The sequence below is a fragment of the Cucurbita maxima genome, unplaced genomic scaffold, assembly GCF_002738345.1.
Source record: "Cucurbita maxima cultivar Rimu unplaced genomic scaffold, Cmax_1.0 Cma_Scf00019, whole genome shotgun sequence".
In the NCBI taxonomy this organism is placed as follows: Eukaryota; Viridiplantae; Streptophyta; class Magnoliopsida; order Cucurbitales; family Cucurbitaceae; genus Cucurbita; species Cucurbita maxima.
In genome coordinates, this window is record NW_019272035.1 from 2,650,005 (window position 1) to 2,663,627 (window position 13,623).

At 38.2% G+C, this 13,623-nt stretch overlaps 3 protein-coding genes across 6 annotated transcripts; 1 reads left to right on the forward strand and 2 right to left on the reverse strand.

Annotated features, from left to right (window-relative positions):
* The first annotated feature begins 665 nt into the window (after positions 1-665).
* Positions 666-4,714, forward strand: LOC111493938 (pentatricopeptide repeat-containing protein At5g42310, chloroplastic). Its single transcript, XM_023143870.1, has 5 exons — positions 666-2,633; positions 2,858-3,010; positions 3,124-3,195; positions 3,828-4,011; positions 4,149-4,714. The coding sequence occupies exons 1-4, from the start codon at positions 810-812 to the stop codon at positions 3,936-3,938; spliced, it is 2,160 nt and encodes a 719-aa protein (XP_022999638.1). The 5' UTR covers positions 666-809; the 3' UTR covers positions 3,939-4,011; positions 4,149-4,714.
* A 95-nt stretch (positions 4,715-4,809) lies between these two features.
* Positions 4,810-10,132, reverse strand: LOC111493969 (putative metallocarboxypeptidase ecm14). 2 transcript variants are annotated; one of them, XM_023143923.1, is made up of 11 exons: positions 9,799-10,132; positions 9,368-9,425; positions 9,180-9,290; positions 8,444-8,581; positions 7,808-7,877; positions 7,682-7,737; positions 6,908-7,033; positions 6,564-6,703; positions 5,472-5,544; positions 5,302-5,376; positions 4,810-5,215 (listed from the first exon to the last, which is right to left on the reverse strand). In XM_023143923.1, exons 1-11 carry the CDS (start codon positions 9,945-9,947, stop codon positions 4,904-4,906), a joined length of 1,308 nt encoding a protein of 435 aa, XP_022999691.1. In that variant the 5' UTR covers positions 9,948-10,132; the 3' UTR covers positions 4,810-4,903. The 2 variants fall into 2 exon arrangements, with proteins under 2 accessions (XP_022999691.1, XP_022999692.1); XM_023143924.1 differs by having other exon boundaries at positions 9,795-9,883.
* Positions 10,133-11,338: 1,206 nt separating this feature from the next.
* Positions 11,339-13,596, reverse strand: LOC111493963 (BTB/POZ domain-containing protein At4g30940-like). 3 transcript variants are annotated; one of them, XM_023143914.1, is made up of 2 exons: positions 13,521-13,596; positions 11,339-13,340 (listed from the first exon to the last, which is right to left on the reverse strand). In XM_023143914.1, the coding sequence occupies exon 2, from the start codon at positions 12,852-12,854 to the stop codon at positions 11,409-11,411; it is 1,446 nt and encodes a 481-aa protein (XP_022999682.1). In that variant the 5' UTR covers positions 12,855-13,340; positions 13,521-13,596; the 3' UTR covers positions 11,339-11,408. The 3 variants fall into 3 exon arrangements, with proteins under 3 accessions (XP_022999682.1, XP_022999684.1, XP_022999683.1); XM_023143916.1 differs by having other exon boundaries at positions 11,339-12,866; positions 13,188-13,596; XM_023143915.1 differs by having other exon boundaries at positions 11,339-12,866; positions 13,090-13,596.
* Between the last annotated feature and the right edge of the window lie 27 nt (positions 13,597-13,623).

Sequence of the window (13,623 nt, forward strand, 5' to 3'; positions counted from 1 at the left end):
TGCGTCAGCGAGGATGCTAGGCTCCCAGGAGGGGTGGATTGTGAGATCCTACATCGGTTGGAAAAGGGTGTTATAAATGTGTGGAAACCGCTCCTTAATAGACTCCCTAATAGACACATTTAAAAACCATGAGATTAACGATGATACGTTACGGGCCAAAGTAGGTAGACAATATCGAAAGGGGTCTTGTTTATGTGGAAACCTCTTCTTAATAGACACATTTTAAGACCGTGAGGAACCATGAGGTTGACGGTGATACGTAACGGACCAAAGCAGGTAGACAATATCGAAAGGGGTTTTGTAAGGGTGTGGAAACCTCTTCTTAGTATACACATTTTAAGACTGTGAGGAACCATGAGATTGGCGGTGATACGTAACAGACCAAAAATGGGTCTTGTAAGGGTGTGGAAACCTCTTCTTAGTAGACACATTTTAAGACCGTGAGATTGATGATGATATGTAATGGGCAAAAGCAGGTGGACAATATCGGCTAGCTATATATATATATATATATTTTTTTTTTATTTGAAGAATGGAAAAGATATGTTTATTAATGAGACTTGTATATAAAATTTGGAATGGTATCACAAGATTTAAATGTATATAATTCACAAACACTACATATATTATGAAGACAATTTTCAACCGAACGACGACGTTTAGGATAATAAACTGGCGCCATATATTGTCAATCTCTTCTTCACTTGGGTTGCCGGCGGCAGGAATCATTCAGCCTCGTTTGGATTGCGTTCTGGAGCCGCCGCTGCTTTCACAACTTTCCCGATCACCCAATTCAATTTTCCGATAACATGCTTCTTCTGTCACCATTGCCTCTCTCTACTCGCTTTCCTGCAACTCAATTACCTTCTCCCACCGTCTTCCTCCACCACCAGAACCCCCCTATCACTACCCATCTCTCATTTCCCATCATCTCCGCCGCCGCCGCCACCACCGCCTCCTTCTCCTCCGTCGTCACCTGTTCCACTTCATCCGACGCGCTCGAGCTCGACGTTTTCGAAAACGACCACGTTTCTTTTCAGAGTCGCCGTTACGACTTCACTCCTCTCCTCGACTTCCTTTCCCGGTCTCCGGCCTATCCGAAGTCCGATTCCGATTCAGAGGTGGAATTCGACTCTGTTTTGGACTCTGATTCTGAGTCTGATAAGGCTTCTCCGACCTCCCTTGACCCTACCGAGTTCCAGCTTGCCGAGACCTACAGGGCCGTGCCGGCGCCTCTATGGCACTCTCTGCTTAAGTCTCTTTGCGCTTCTTCCTCTTCGATTGGGCTAGGTTACGCGGTTGTTTTGTGGCTTCAGAAGCATAATCTGTGCTTCTCTTACGAATTGCTTTACTCGATTCTCATTCATGCCCTTGGCCGCTCTGAGAAGCTCTATGAAGCTTTCATTCTCTCCCAGAGCCAAACCCTAACCCCCTTAACGTATAATGCTCTCATTGGTGCCTGTGCTCGCAATAACGATTCGGAGAAGGCCCTCAATCTGATATCAAGGATGCGACAGGATGGTTACCAATCTGATTTTGTCAACTATAGTTTGATAATTCAGTCGCTTACTCGCACCAATAAGATTGATGTTCCAATCTTGCAAAAGCTTTACGAAGAGATTGAGTCTGATAAAATTGAACTCGATGGGCAGCTCCTCAATGATATCATATTGGGCTTCGCTAAAGCTGGAGATCCTAACCGAGCTCTGTATTTCTTGTCCATGGTACAGGCGAGTGGTTTAAACCCCAAAACTTCTACGTTTGTTGCGATTATCTCTGCTTTGGGAAATTATGGGCGGACAGAGGAAGCTGAGGCTATCTTTGAGGAAATGAAGGAAGGTGGATTGAAACCAAGGATTAAGGCCTTCAATGCTCTTCTTAAAGGCTATGCTAAAAAGGGTTCTCTGAAAGAGGCAGAATCCATTGTTTCAGAGATGGAAAAGAGTGGATTATCACCGGATGAGCACACATATGGTCTTCTCGTTGATGCTTATGCAAATGTGGGGAGTTGGCAAAGTGCAAGACAATTGTTGAAACAAATGGAAGCTAGAAATGTACAGCCGAATACCTTCATTTTCAGTAGGATTTTAGCTAGTTATCGTGACCGGGGCGAATGGCAGAAAACGTTTGAAGTTTTGAGGGAAATGAAGAACTGCAATGTCAAACCTGATAGGCATTTTTACAATGTCATGATTGATACTTTCGGGAAGTTCAATTGTGTTGATCATGCCATGGAAACATATGAACGGATGCTCTCCGAGGGGATCGAACCAGACGTTGTTACTTGGAACACGCTTATAGATTGTCATCGTAAGCACGGATACCATGAAAGGGCTGCAGAGTTGTTTGAAGAAATGCAGGAGCGTGGTTATTTTCCTTGTCCCACAACATATAATATTATGATCAATTCATTAGGTGAGCAGGAAAAGTGGGACGAGGTGAAAATCTTGTTAGGAAAGATGCAGAGTCAGGGCTTACTTCCCAATGTGATAACATACACTACCCTTGTTGATATATATGGACAATCTGGAAGGTTTAATGACGCCATTGAGTGCTTGGAGGCCATGAAGTCTGCTGGGCTGAAACCATCCTCAACAATGTATAATGCTTTAATCAATGCCTTCGCTCAAAAAGTATGTCATCCTTCCCACTTTTCAACAGAAAACATTGTAGAAGACATTGAGTAGGCTTTCCCTCAAGCTTTTTAAAGCGCGTCTGCTAGGGAGAAGTTTCCACGCCCTTATATATCCGTCAGCGGTGGGCTTGGGCTTGGGCTTGGGCTTGGGCGGTTACATATATATTTCAATCTGTTTCTTGAAAATCCATTTTATGATCATCCATTTTTATCATTTGGCAGGGTTTGTCAGAGCAGGCAGTAAATGCATATAGAGTCATGAGATCAGATGGACTAAAACCCAGTCTCTTGGCTCTTAATTCATTGATCAATGCATTTGGCGAGGATAGGAGAGACATTGAAGCCTTTACAATCTTGCAATACATGAAGGAAAACGTAGGTGCAGTATATTATTTACAATAACGTTTGCATATTTTTTATTCTTAATATCAAGAGTAAAGCTTATCCATTCATCATTCGAACTTATTTGGTCCTACCTTCTACTGCAGGATGTGAAGCCTGACGTTGTCACATATACAACACTTATGAAAGCTTTGATTCGTGTTGAAAAGTTTGACAAGGTAGAAGAACATGACCCTACAGCTGTTTTTCATAATTTTCTCGTGTTATTTTATGCATAAATTTTGTGTATTTGGCAAATGTGATAAGAACCACGACCCTCCACAATAGTACGATATTGTCCACTTTGAGCATTAGCTAGCTCTCATGGCTTTGCTTTTAGTATTTCTAAAAGGCCTCGTACCAATGGAGATGTATTCCTTACTTATAAACTCATGATCAACCCCTTAATTAGCCGACGTGAGACTCCTCTCCCAACCATCCTCAAAAATATGACCTCATATTGTTCATCACATTGGAGCCTACTCAATGTCTTCTACAATGTTTTCCGTTGTTTCTGAGGGAGATATTGTGAAGATTAAATGTTAAAAAGTGAAGCTGGACTAGTTTTGCAAATTGGATGCAAAACTTTTGATGTCTTAGCTTGTGCTAGACGTCCTGGTTGCAGCATTTCTTATTTCTTATACGAACACATCATCAAATAGAAACTTGTGACGAATTGCTTTCTACAGCTCCCTGTGCTTGTTTCGTCATGTCACCCCGCAACCTCAAATTTCATGTTTTCAATTCTCAGTTTTGAAATAGAGAAAAAGAGAGAATGTTAAAGATTGAAAGTACATTATTTGAGTTTCAGGTTCCGGCTGTGTATGAAGAGATGATTTTGTCTGGATGTACTCCTGATGGAAAGGCCAGAGCCATGTTGCGGTCTGCCCTCAAATACATGAAGCGTACACTAAGCTTATAATTGGCCGCCTGATCATGTATCCATGCACTCTGTAGAACAAATTTGCAGGAGTTTATCAAACCAATACTCATAGGTACGTACCAAAGGCTTCAAGATGTGATGTTCTTGACAGTTTCATAATGAATTGGTATCAAAGTCCACAATTTCTTGGGAATTCATGTATTAATGTATGAATTAATGTTTTGCGTCTGCCCTGGAATGGTTTTGCAGGAATTGCCTATTCAAGCTTGAGTCATTTCTTATGACTTGGAGAAGAGAAAGGTTTGATCTTACACTAATAGTATGGCATTATACTATCAGCAAAAAGTTGACATTTCTAAAGTAGAACTGCCAATCACCCCTCCTTCAGCCCCCTTAAATGATACAGCTCCACCGCACCCGGCCACCAGGTGCCGGTCTTAGAAACACCAGGCAAATTCCCATCTATTGATAATTCTTGTATTATTGTTTATATAACATATTCACCATTCTTATGTCATACAGTAAAATGCAGAAGCAATAGTTGATCCAAGGACCTCAATACGTGAGTTCTTTTCTTTCTTTGAATGATCTGCTTAATCAGTCTGTTTTTGTATCGTTTAACGATAGAGGTCGATAGGTTGCAATATTGAGTAAAATGCAGAAGAAATCATTGATCCAAGGACCTCAATATGTGAGTTATTTTCTTTCTTTGAATGATCTGCTAATTCAGTCTGTTTTTGTATCGCTTAACGATGGAGGTCGATAGGTTGCAATATTGAGTAAAATGCAGAAGAAATCATTGATCCAAGGACCTCAATATGTGAGTTCTTTTCCGTTCTTTTGTTTCTTTGAATGATCTGTTAAATCAGTCTGTTTTTGTATCGTTTAAAGATAGAAACTTCTACATAGGTCGATAGAACTCAATCATGTGTACTTGTTTAGAGTAAGTGTGGCAATAAACATATGGAGTCCAGAAACTACACACATCTTTCTGAATGTATCTCTCAAAGGGAAATAGCAGAAACAAGTGGTCTAAACTTCTTCTTAGAAAGTCTGGAACAAAACATGAACATCAATAAAACTGACGACAACAAAAATAGCCTAAAATAAGTTCTCATTTCTTGCATCCCTAGCTCAAACACCTCCCTCTTCTTCCCATATCTGCTACTCCTCTCAATCAAGTAACCTTCAAGATAGTCATCAATCGACACCAGCTTGTCTAAGTTGTCCCTTAAACGTAGCTCGGTCTTGTCAACGTACTCTGGACCAAGCTTAAAAATTGTAAAAAATGCAGCAGACCAGTCGCCGAGAACCCTCTAAAAACAAAGAAGAAAATTGCATTCAGCTAAGGATTCCCATGGACATTTAGTGATCAAGATAGATGGCAGGAGATGTCACATACATTGAAAGTAGTGGGATCTGTGGGATTGAACATTCTAAAGCAGTCTTTTGGTGAGGCAGCTTCGTAGCCATATATCTGATATAAGAGTATGATGAAGAGAGAGGCTTATTTTAAGGCCAAAACCAAGATTAGTTCATGCAAGTTTAGATAGCAGTTCAGACTTGACAGACCTCAAAAGTGAAAGCCATGGGAATTCTTGCTTTGTCAAACATGAAATCTGTGGCTGTCCCATGTGCCAGATACCTTAAGAAACAACAATTATGCTGGAAGTATTTCAGACCCAAAGAGCAATAACTAAGGGATTCTCAATTAAAAGAACAAAAACTTCAAACCAATTAGCCTTCAAGACTAAGCCTAGAGGCATCTAAAAGTTTGGATTCCTTGCAAAATAATAGATAGTTGTCTATTTAGTGTTTAAATTTTAGTAAAAATACCCATTACCGGGCGAAGTTGTATCAATTAAAGCTTAGAACTTTTCTTCCCATTTTGTTAGAATCTTTGAAGAAGAATAAATTTAAGGTGATTTTGAGTTTATTTCAAATGAAATCAAAGTATAAATTGCTATAATCTGCTTGTTTGCTTAGATACATGCCACATTATTTATCTAGTTAGACACCTTTTTTTTTATTTATTATTATTTACTTCAAATCAATAAGTATTTATCAACTAATTATGCCATGTTATATTTGATATTAACCCATCTAAGTTAAATAAGGATAAAAATAAAAAATAAAAAATAAAAAAATTAGAATAATAATTAAAAATTCATAAATAGAACATTTTAATGTACCATTAAAATACATTTAAAACGTATACAAAATGGTAATTCAAAAAACCGATGACTCGAAGAATTTGATCAATTATTCCAGGAGTGTTAATTTTAAAAAAAGAAATACTTTTTTTATAGAATAAATAGATATATATTTAATTTCATAATTATTTTATTTATTATTTATTCTCTAAAAGCACTTAAAAATAAATTCTTAAATTGTCATTTAAATCTTAATAATGTTTTAAAATAAATAGGTAGATATTTTATATACTAAAAATAAAAAGTAGGAATAAATGATCTAAACAACCTGAACTAATTCATCCAAAATATTTTATGGTTGGGTTGGACTAGGTTTATCATTTGAGAGGTGTTGTTTGGATTGGATTCAAGCAATTAATTAAGTTCGAAAAATTGTCCAAACTCGATTCAATTCATGAACATTCCTACCTACTAAACGATAAAGAAAGAGTTAATGAAGAAGTAAACTAACCCGACCGAACCTCCGCCGGATCCAATCATGCACCGCTGGTGGCAATGGAGAGTGTTCAGTTCTTCAAGCAAAAGTTTCATTTGTTGAGCAATTTGGCTATCAGGGGTTGTGTTTTTATGGTCATAAGGCATGAACAGAGCCTATTGAAGTGAGAATCAAAAGCAGCAAGTTGTATGAAATGTGCATGGAAAAATCTCAGCAATGGCTTCAAACGTTCAGCAGATAAACAACAACACAGAAAGAGAGCTGATGAGATTGTTTAATCAGCTGGTTTTACATGATCAAAATTGAATGCCACACACAATTTGAGTTCCATTTTCATTCAATTAGTATTGTTTCTTTACCTCCATGCCTGAATGCACATTGACCCATATATGTGGATCAAATGTTAAGGCAAGTTTTCGCATCATTTGAGTTTCTGGTTCGCTGAAAGGTGCAAATCCAGGATTTTCTTCGTAAGGATTATAATCCTGCAACAGGGAGAAGGAGAGCTAAACTGTTGGAATTGAAGAGAGTAATAAAAAACCTTACCAAACGGCTCAAATGGTCTAACAGCTCAAGTCCATCGCTAGTCGATATTGTCCACTTTGGGTTATGACGTTTTGCCGTCAGCCTCACGGTTTTAAAACGCATCTACTAGAGAAAGGTTATCACACCCTTATAAGAAATGTTTTATTCCCCTCTCCAACTGATGTGGGATCTCACAATCCACCTCCCTTGGGAGTCCAGCGTTCTCGCCGGCACACCGCCCAGTGTCTGGCTCTGATACCATTTGTAATAGCCCAAGCCCACCACTAGCATATATAGTCTACTTTGGCCTATTACGTATCGTCGTCAGCCTCACGGGTTTAAAACGTGTCTACTATGGAGAGGGTCTAGTTCTACTCCAACTAGTGTCTCGCATCGTCCGGTGACTAGCTCTGATACCATTTGTAACAGCCCAAACTCACTGCTAGTATATATTGTCCGCTTTGACCCGTTACGTATCATCGTTAGCCTCACGATTTTAAAACGTGTCTACTAGGAAAAAGTTTCTACACTCTTATAAAAATGTTTTGTTCCCTTTCTCCTTTTTTATGTACATTTTTCGTAGTGCTACTCAGAAGATAGATACCAACCTTCTCCTTTTTACCCCAATCGACGCTCCAATTCCTGTTCAGATCAACACCTCTACCTGCCATGGAACACAAACTCAGGCATTAGATCCTGTATGACCATATAATGGAGTAAACCAGCTGCATTACCATTTCTTCTTTCACATAGATCCCCGTCCTCGACGAGCCTGCGCCCGTTTAAGTTTTCCATTGGCACCACCTGACAACATACATAAGCAAGCACATCATTTATGCATACACAAAACTGTGATTCAAGTTAGAAGCACCCATATCAGCTAGAGCATAGATTTCTTCCATAAAGGGACCATACATTAATTATCAATCGATTTGTCACGACCCACATCGAAGAACTTGATAAATATAGAGGTGATCAATGTTCAAGCTCAAGCATGAACACAAGTACCAAGTATTAAGAGCAGAAAAATGTGGGTATTAACTACAATGCAGGCTTAACTGCATGGACTTCATTGCTACTTAAAAAGAAAGCCAGAGGTTAGCTGGAAGAGAAGGCATCCTGTGTGATTATCTGTAACTTTCCTAAAATTATAGAACCAAAAACTTTACACGCGGTTCATTTATCCCACTTATCAATGTAAAAAGTTGTGAGATCTCACGTCGGTTGGGAGGAGAACGAAACATTTTTTATAAGAGTGTGGGAACCTCTCCCTAGCAGATCACGTTTTAAAAACATCGAGGGAAAATTCAAAAGAAAAAGTCCAAAAAGGACAATATCAACCAACGGTGAGCTTGAACTGTTATACATACCTTAATAACAAGCTTATCAAGCGTGTTGCTTAAGGAAGCTCGATCCATGTGGGGCAGCAACTGTTCTTCACTCAAGATTAAAAGAATTCTCAGTGCAAGTTCTGTTGTTATGAGCTCCCTGCCATGCTGTCCAAAACTCTGGAAGACAAGGAGGAATCATCTGTCAAGAACACCAGCAATTATCTGAGATGACATGTTCCCTTAATCGTTAAAGAGAGGAAAAGAAAAGAAAAAAGGATGGAAAAAACTGATCTCTCAAGTAAGCTTATTTAGTACACAGGCAGGAAACCTATCCATAGGGAATTGTAACAACTTAAGCACACCGTAATCAAATATTGTCCGTTTTGGCCCGTTACGTATTATCGTCAGCCTCACGATTTTAAAACGCGTTTGCTAGGGAGAGGTTTTCACACCCTTATAAGGAATGCTTTGTTCCTTTCTCCAACCGACGTGAGATCTTACAATCCACCCATTAGGGGCCAGCATCCTTGCTAGCACACTGTCGATGTCTAGCTCTGATACCATTTAGGGGCTAGCATCCTATCGCGAGCAAATATTGTCTGCTTTGGCTCATTACATATCACCGTCAGCCTCACGGTTTTAAAACGCGTCTTCTAAGGAGAGGTTTTTACACCCTTATAAGAAATGTTTTGTTCCCCTCTCCAACCGTAGTGAGATATTACAGTAATAAAAGCCTAGAAGATCAAATGAGTATGCAATTCAACACAAAACTTACAAGAAGTATCCGGAATTTTGACATGTCATTAACTTTATTCCTTCCATGGCAATATGTAACAACTGGAATTTCTGCAAAATAGCCCTTATTTCTAGCCTCCATTGTCTCTATCTGCTTAAATAATCAAAGTAAGTAACCAAGCCAAATCATCATGCCTGAATTAAGGATTACCAACAACAAGAACATACAGTCAGCTTATCAGGGTGTCGATGGACCAAAGCTTTTATCTCCTTCATCAAATCAACACTGCAAGATCCAATCACCCAACAAAATGGGAAAACATTCAGAAAGAATCAAGTACACCATTGTTAAATGAATAGATCACCATTACAAAAAGACCTTGAAAGTATTCAAACCATATGAATGCTAAGTTAATCTTCAACAAAGATAAATGGCCTAATATGAAACCCTACAAAAACTTGGATCGGCAGAGAACAGTATCAGACACGTTAAAATAGCCACTATATCAAAATTCCAGAACGAAAATTACAACAGAGAATCTGCATACAGTTTGTATGATGAAATGCCCAAATTCCAGAGAGAATAGCGACGATAACGATCATCGATGCAGTAAAATTACGAAAGAAGTGTAAGAATCCGAATCAGAAGAATTACAAACCTAGAATGATAAAGATCGCGGTCGATTGGAGTTAATCTATTGCCGTCAGGATCCTCAGCATTAACGAGAAGACAATTGAAACATGTGAAGAAGCAGAAGAAGAAGAAGATCCAGAACAGGGGAAAGAGAGAACAGAGAGAGCGACCCATACGGCAGAAACAGGGGACAGTAGATCATGGGTTTAGTTTGAGTTCAATAGGGGATCCATTATTGCAAAGCTTTAATGGAAATGATGAAATGAAGAAGGGAAAAGAAATGGAAATTTCAGCAGGTTGAACGGTGTGGATCATGCAGGCTTTTCAATTATCATCCCCACAGTTAACTGATAGGGCCATCTGCTGCTGCTGCACGATTGTTCAATCCGACATTGTTCATCAATATGCGAGAAAAAGAGTTTTTGTGGATTTCTCGTGCAATGTGCGTTTTGTCTTGAGAAAAGTGTTATAATTGTATTTTGGTCCCCCAACTTTCTCCTTATTTTGTTTGGTCCATCCTTTTTTTTAAAAAAAATAATATATTTACTTGACCGTTAAAATATCATTTTCATCTGTGTTTTACTTCCGTTAAATTAATAAAAATACCATTTTTCATTACATTCTATCTAAAATAAATAAATAAATAAAAATAACTTTTTAAAAAAAATTTAATAAGCGTCTAAAAAAATATGCGCTTAAACTTAAAAAAAAAAAGTTAAAAAATATACTTACATTTTAGTTTTAGAAGAAAACCGTTAATACTTTGTTTCAGAAGTGTTTTAAAAAAATCAAACACGACTCTCCACAATGGTATAATATTGTCTCATAAGCTCTCATGGCTTTGTTTGGGGCTTCCCCAAAAGGCCTCATACAAAAGGAGTTAGTATTTCTTACTTATAAACCCATGATCATTCCCTAAATTAGCCGATGTGAGACTTTCATCATCCAACCAGTACCACGTTTTAAAGCTACCCATGAGTTTTCTAAAATAGCGTTAAAATATTTGTAGATAATCTATAAGAAGTCATTACACGATTTTCATCTAACATTTTTATAAAGATAAATAGTGTTAATGTTACTTTTTAAATTTTATGGATATTTTTTAAATATAGTACCAATAGTAAATATATTAATTTGAAGTATTTTAAAATTTAATTTATATTTTGAGTTTAAAAACAAGTTTTTTTCCTCCTAATTTGGAAGTTTGTTCTTGAATTCAATTGGCTAGGTTTACATAACATAACGAAGAATAGTGATGAAAATCATCAACCAATTAAGACAAGGGAGGCAACAGAGCAAAGACGACCACGAACGATGGTGAGTTTAGCACATCGGTCAAAGATGTGAGGCACCCACAGTCAAAAGAGGAGGAAAAGAAAGAAGATGAAAAGAGAGTACAACCAAAACTTTGCAAAATTTCGAGTACATGCTTCTTTCATTCAACATTTGACACGTCATCAAATGATATATTATTTTACCAACGACTAAAGTATTATTTTATTTAAAAAAAGAAAAATCAAACTACCCGACTACAAGGGACTAAAATGTAATTTGAGAAACCTGGAGGACTAAATAATAAAATATAATATGCTTAAAAAGTTTCTCAAAACAACAATCAGTTCAATCAGTTATTGGCTATATAAATAGCGGCGGCAAGGGAGACGGTGGTGTCTCCCATACATTGATATTATAGAGATTAAATTGCAAAGCATGAAGTGAAAATAACCTGTCCCCTCCAATGGAGAAGTCCTGAATGAATCCTCCATATTTGGGCTCAACTTGAGAAGCCAATTCCCATTCAAATCCAGACCCACAATACACTGAAATGGCACTATTTGTAGAGCAAAACAGCTTCCCTCCATGCCATCCCAGCTTCGGCTTTCCACCAGGTCCAATGTGCACCATCTCCCCTGGCAAAGGGAACCGTTCCTTTTTCTCTTCTTCTTCAGAGCTCCACCAAGCTCTGTTCATTTGGGACTCACCTCCGAGCCTTCTCAAGTCGACAAAACCGAAAAAACCGTTCTCGTCTATTACACAGACACAGTTCATTTCCTCAATCCCCATTGCATCTACTATTGCTCCTTGATGTTTCAGTTTGTATGGATTGTGCTCCCAATGACCTGAATGCATTTCTTTCATTCTTGGATCAAATATGCTTATTCTATTGCTTTGTGGGCTACGTATTGCTGCTATTAAACACTTGTTACTTGGCAGCCATTGAAGCTTGAAGGTGTTGTTAAGCTCACTATTATATCCACCTTCTAAGAAATCAATCTGCTGCCCTGTTATTGTGTCCCAAACTCCGATGCCATCCACCTTTGTGAATAAGTCATGTTTACAGCAACAAAATATTGTATCGTTTGAGTTGTTGATTGCTAGATTTCCGGGTGTTGTTCTTGAAAATTGATTGTCACCTTCATGAGATCTATAAGAAGAAGATGAAGTTTGAGTGAGCTTAAATTTATGTTGAAGTTTAGCAGTTTGTGGATTGAAGAGACCAATTCGACCGCCACCATCACCACCAGTGTTTGGGTTTGAGTGCTTCCGACCACTGATTAAGATGCTTGTTGAATCATACCACTCCATGTCCACAATCTTCATATAATCCAGATTTGCAATTGAGAGTTCTTGGAGCATCCAATCGTAGACATGGAAAACTCTGCCATTGGCAATTGAGCAACTACCATTGGCACTTGCTCTAATTAATGAATGATCTTGCAACAAAGTTCGACCAGTTATGGAGGATGCAAGTTTGAGATTTTCACCGTCTAACTTGATGCTTCTGGCAGAGCGAACCCGGTCTAGAAGTCCATAGTAATGAGCTTCTCTAAAGAGAAACGTGTCAGGAATGGTTGGAGGAACAAGAAGCTCACCAGTTCGAAGAAGATGAAGAAGGACTTGGAAGCAAGCAGGGTCTCTATCAATGAAATGTTCTCCAAATTCCTCATATTGTGCTGTCCAGGCACCATCCAACATAGCTTTTAATAACGAATTTTCACTGGCATTCGAAAGGGTTGTCGCCGTTGTTTCGAATATCTTGCCTCCGACATTGAATCTCACCTTTCGTTTCTGAGTTACCATGGTAGTTCAATCTTAGCAGACAAAAAATATGGTGATGGCAAGGTTCTATCGTTAGTATTTAACATTCAGTTTTCTTAGTTTGAAAGAAAGCAAATGACAACAATATGAATCTGATAGGGTTTGGAGAATTTTTCTTTTGCTTTTTGAGTGTCCTCTTAGTTAATGGTAAGCTTCTCTAAGTATTTAGCACCTAATTTTCTTAGTATGAAAGAAAACAAATGAGAAGGATGCATACCTTTTTCTTTTGCTTTTAGAGTGTCCCTCCCTTTATTTGAGAACAATACCTTCTTTACCCAGTGGAGATAATAAAGTGAGCAATTAAATGAACTTTACCTTTACCTTTCTTACCCATCATCACTGTATGAGCTTTGTTGCAAATGATTTCCAATGCTCCGACCAGAAATAAGCGAAAAAAAGGCTTTCCTTTCTTCTGCCTTAAGATGTTGGCACTCAGCAAGATGGGCTCACGGTGTGGTGGGATGAAGCCTGCTAGACAAAGACAATGGCTTGGCAGCTATGTCAGCATTATTCAAGAATGATTTGAAGCCTGAATAAGATTAGTATAAAATGTTATGGTTATTAAATTGACATAATGAGTTGTGATTTTAGAATTTTTGCATAGAACTTTACAATTTGAATCGTTAAACACGACGAGCAGACTGGTACCTTGATTAATATAATGGAACAAATTACTCGACTCTATAAAATTTCATCGATCTTCTCCCTTCACCTCTAGTATTTCCACTAACTTGAAAAAACTTGGAAGTGA

Coding starts and splice junctions, on each gene's coding strand:
- LOC111493963 (XM_023143914.1), bottom strand. CDS start 12,854: ATGGTAACTCAGAAACGAAAGGTGAGATTCAATGTCGGAGGCAAGATA.
- LOC111493938 (XM_023143870.1), top strand. CDS start 810: ATGCTTCTTCTGTCACCATTGCCTCTCTCTACTCGCTTTCCTGCAACT. Junction 2,634..2,857: donor TCAATGCCTTCGCTCAAAAA/GTATGTCATCCT, acceptor ATCATTTGGCAG/GGTTTGTCAGAGCAGGCAGT. Junction 3,011..3,123: donor TGCAATACATGAAGGAAAAC/GTAGGTGCAGTA, acceptor CTTCTACTGCAG/GATGTGAAGCCTGACGTTGT.
- LOC111493969 (XM_023143923.1), bottom strand. CDS start 9,947: ATGGGTCGCTCTCTCTGTTCTCTCTTTCCCCTGTTCTGGATCTTCTTC. Junction 8,582..9,179: donor CAAAATTCCGGATACTTCTT/GTAAGTTTTGTG, acceptor CTTGTCTTCCAG/AGTTTTGGACAGCATGGCAG. Junction 6,704..6,907: donor ATGTGCATTCAGGCATGGAG/GTAAAGAAACAA, acceptor TCACTTCAATAG/GCTCTGTTCATGCCTTATGA.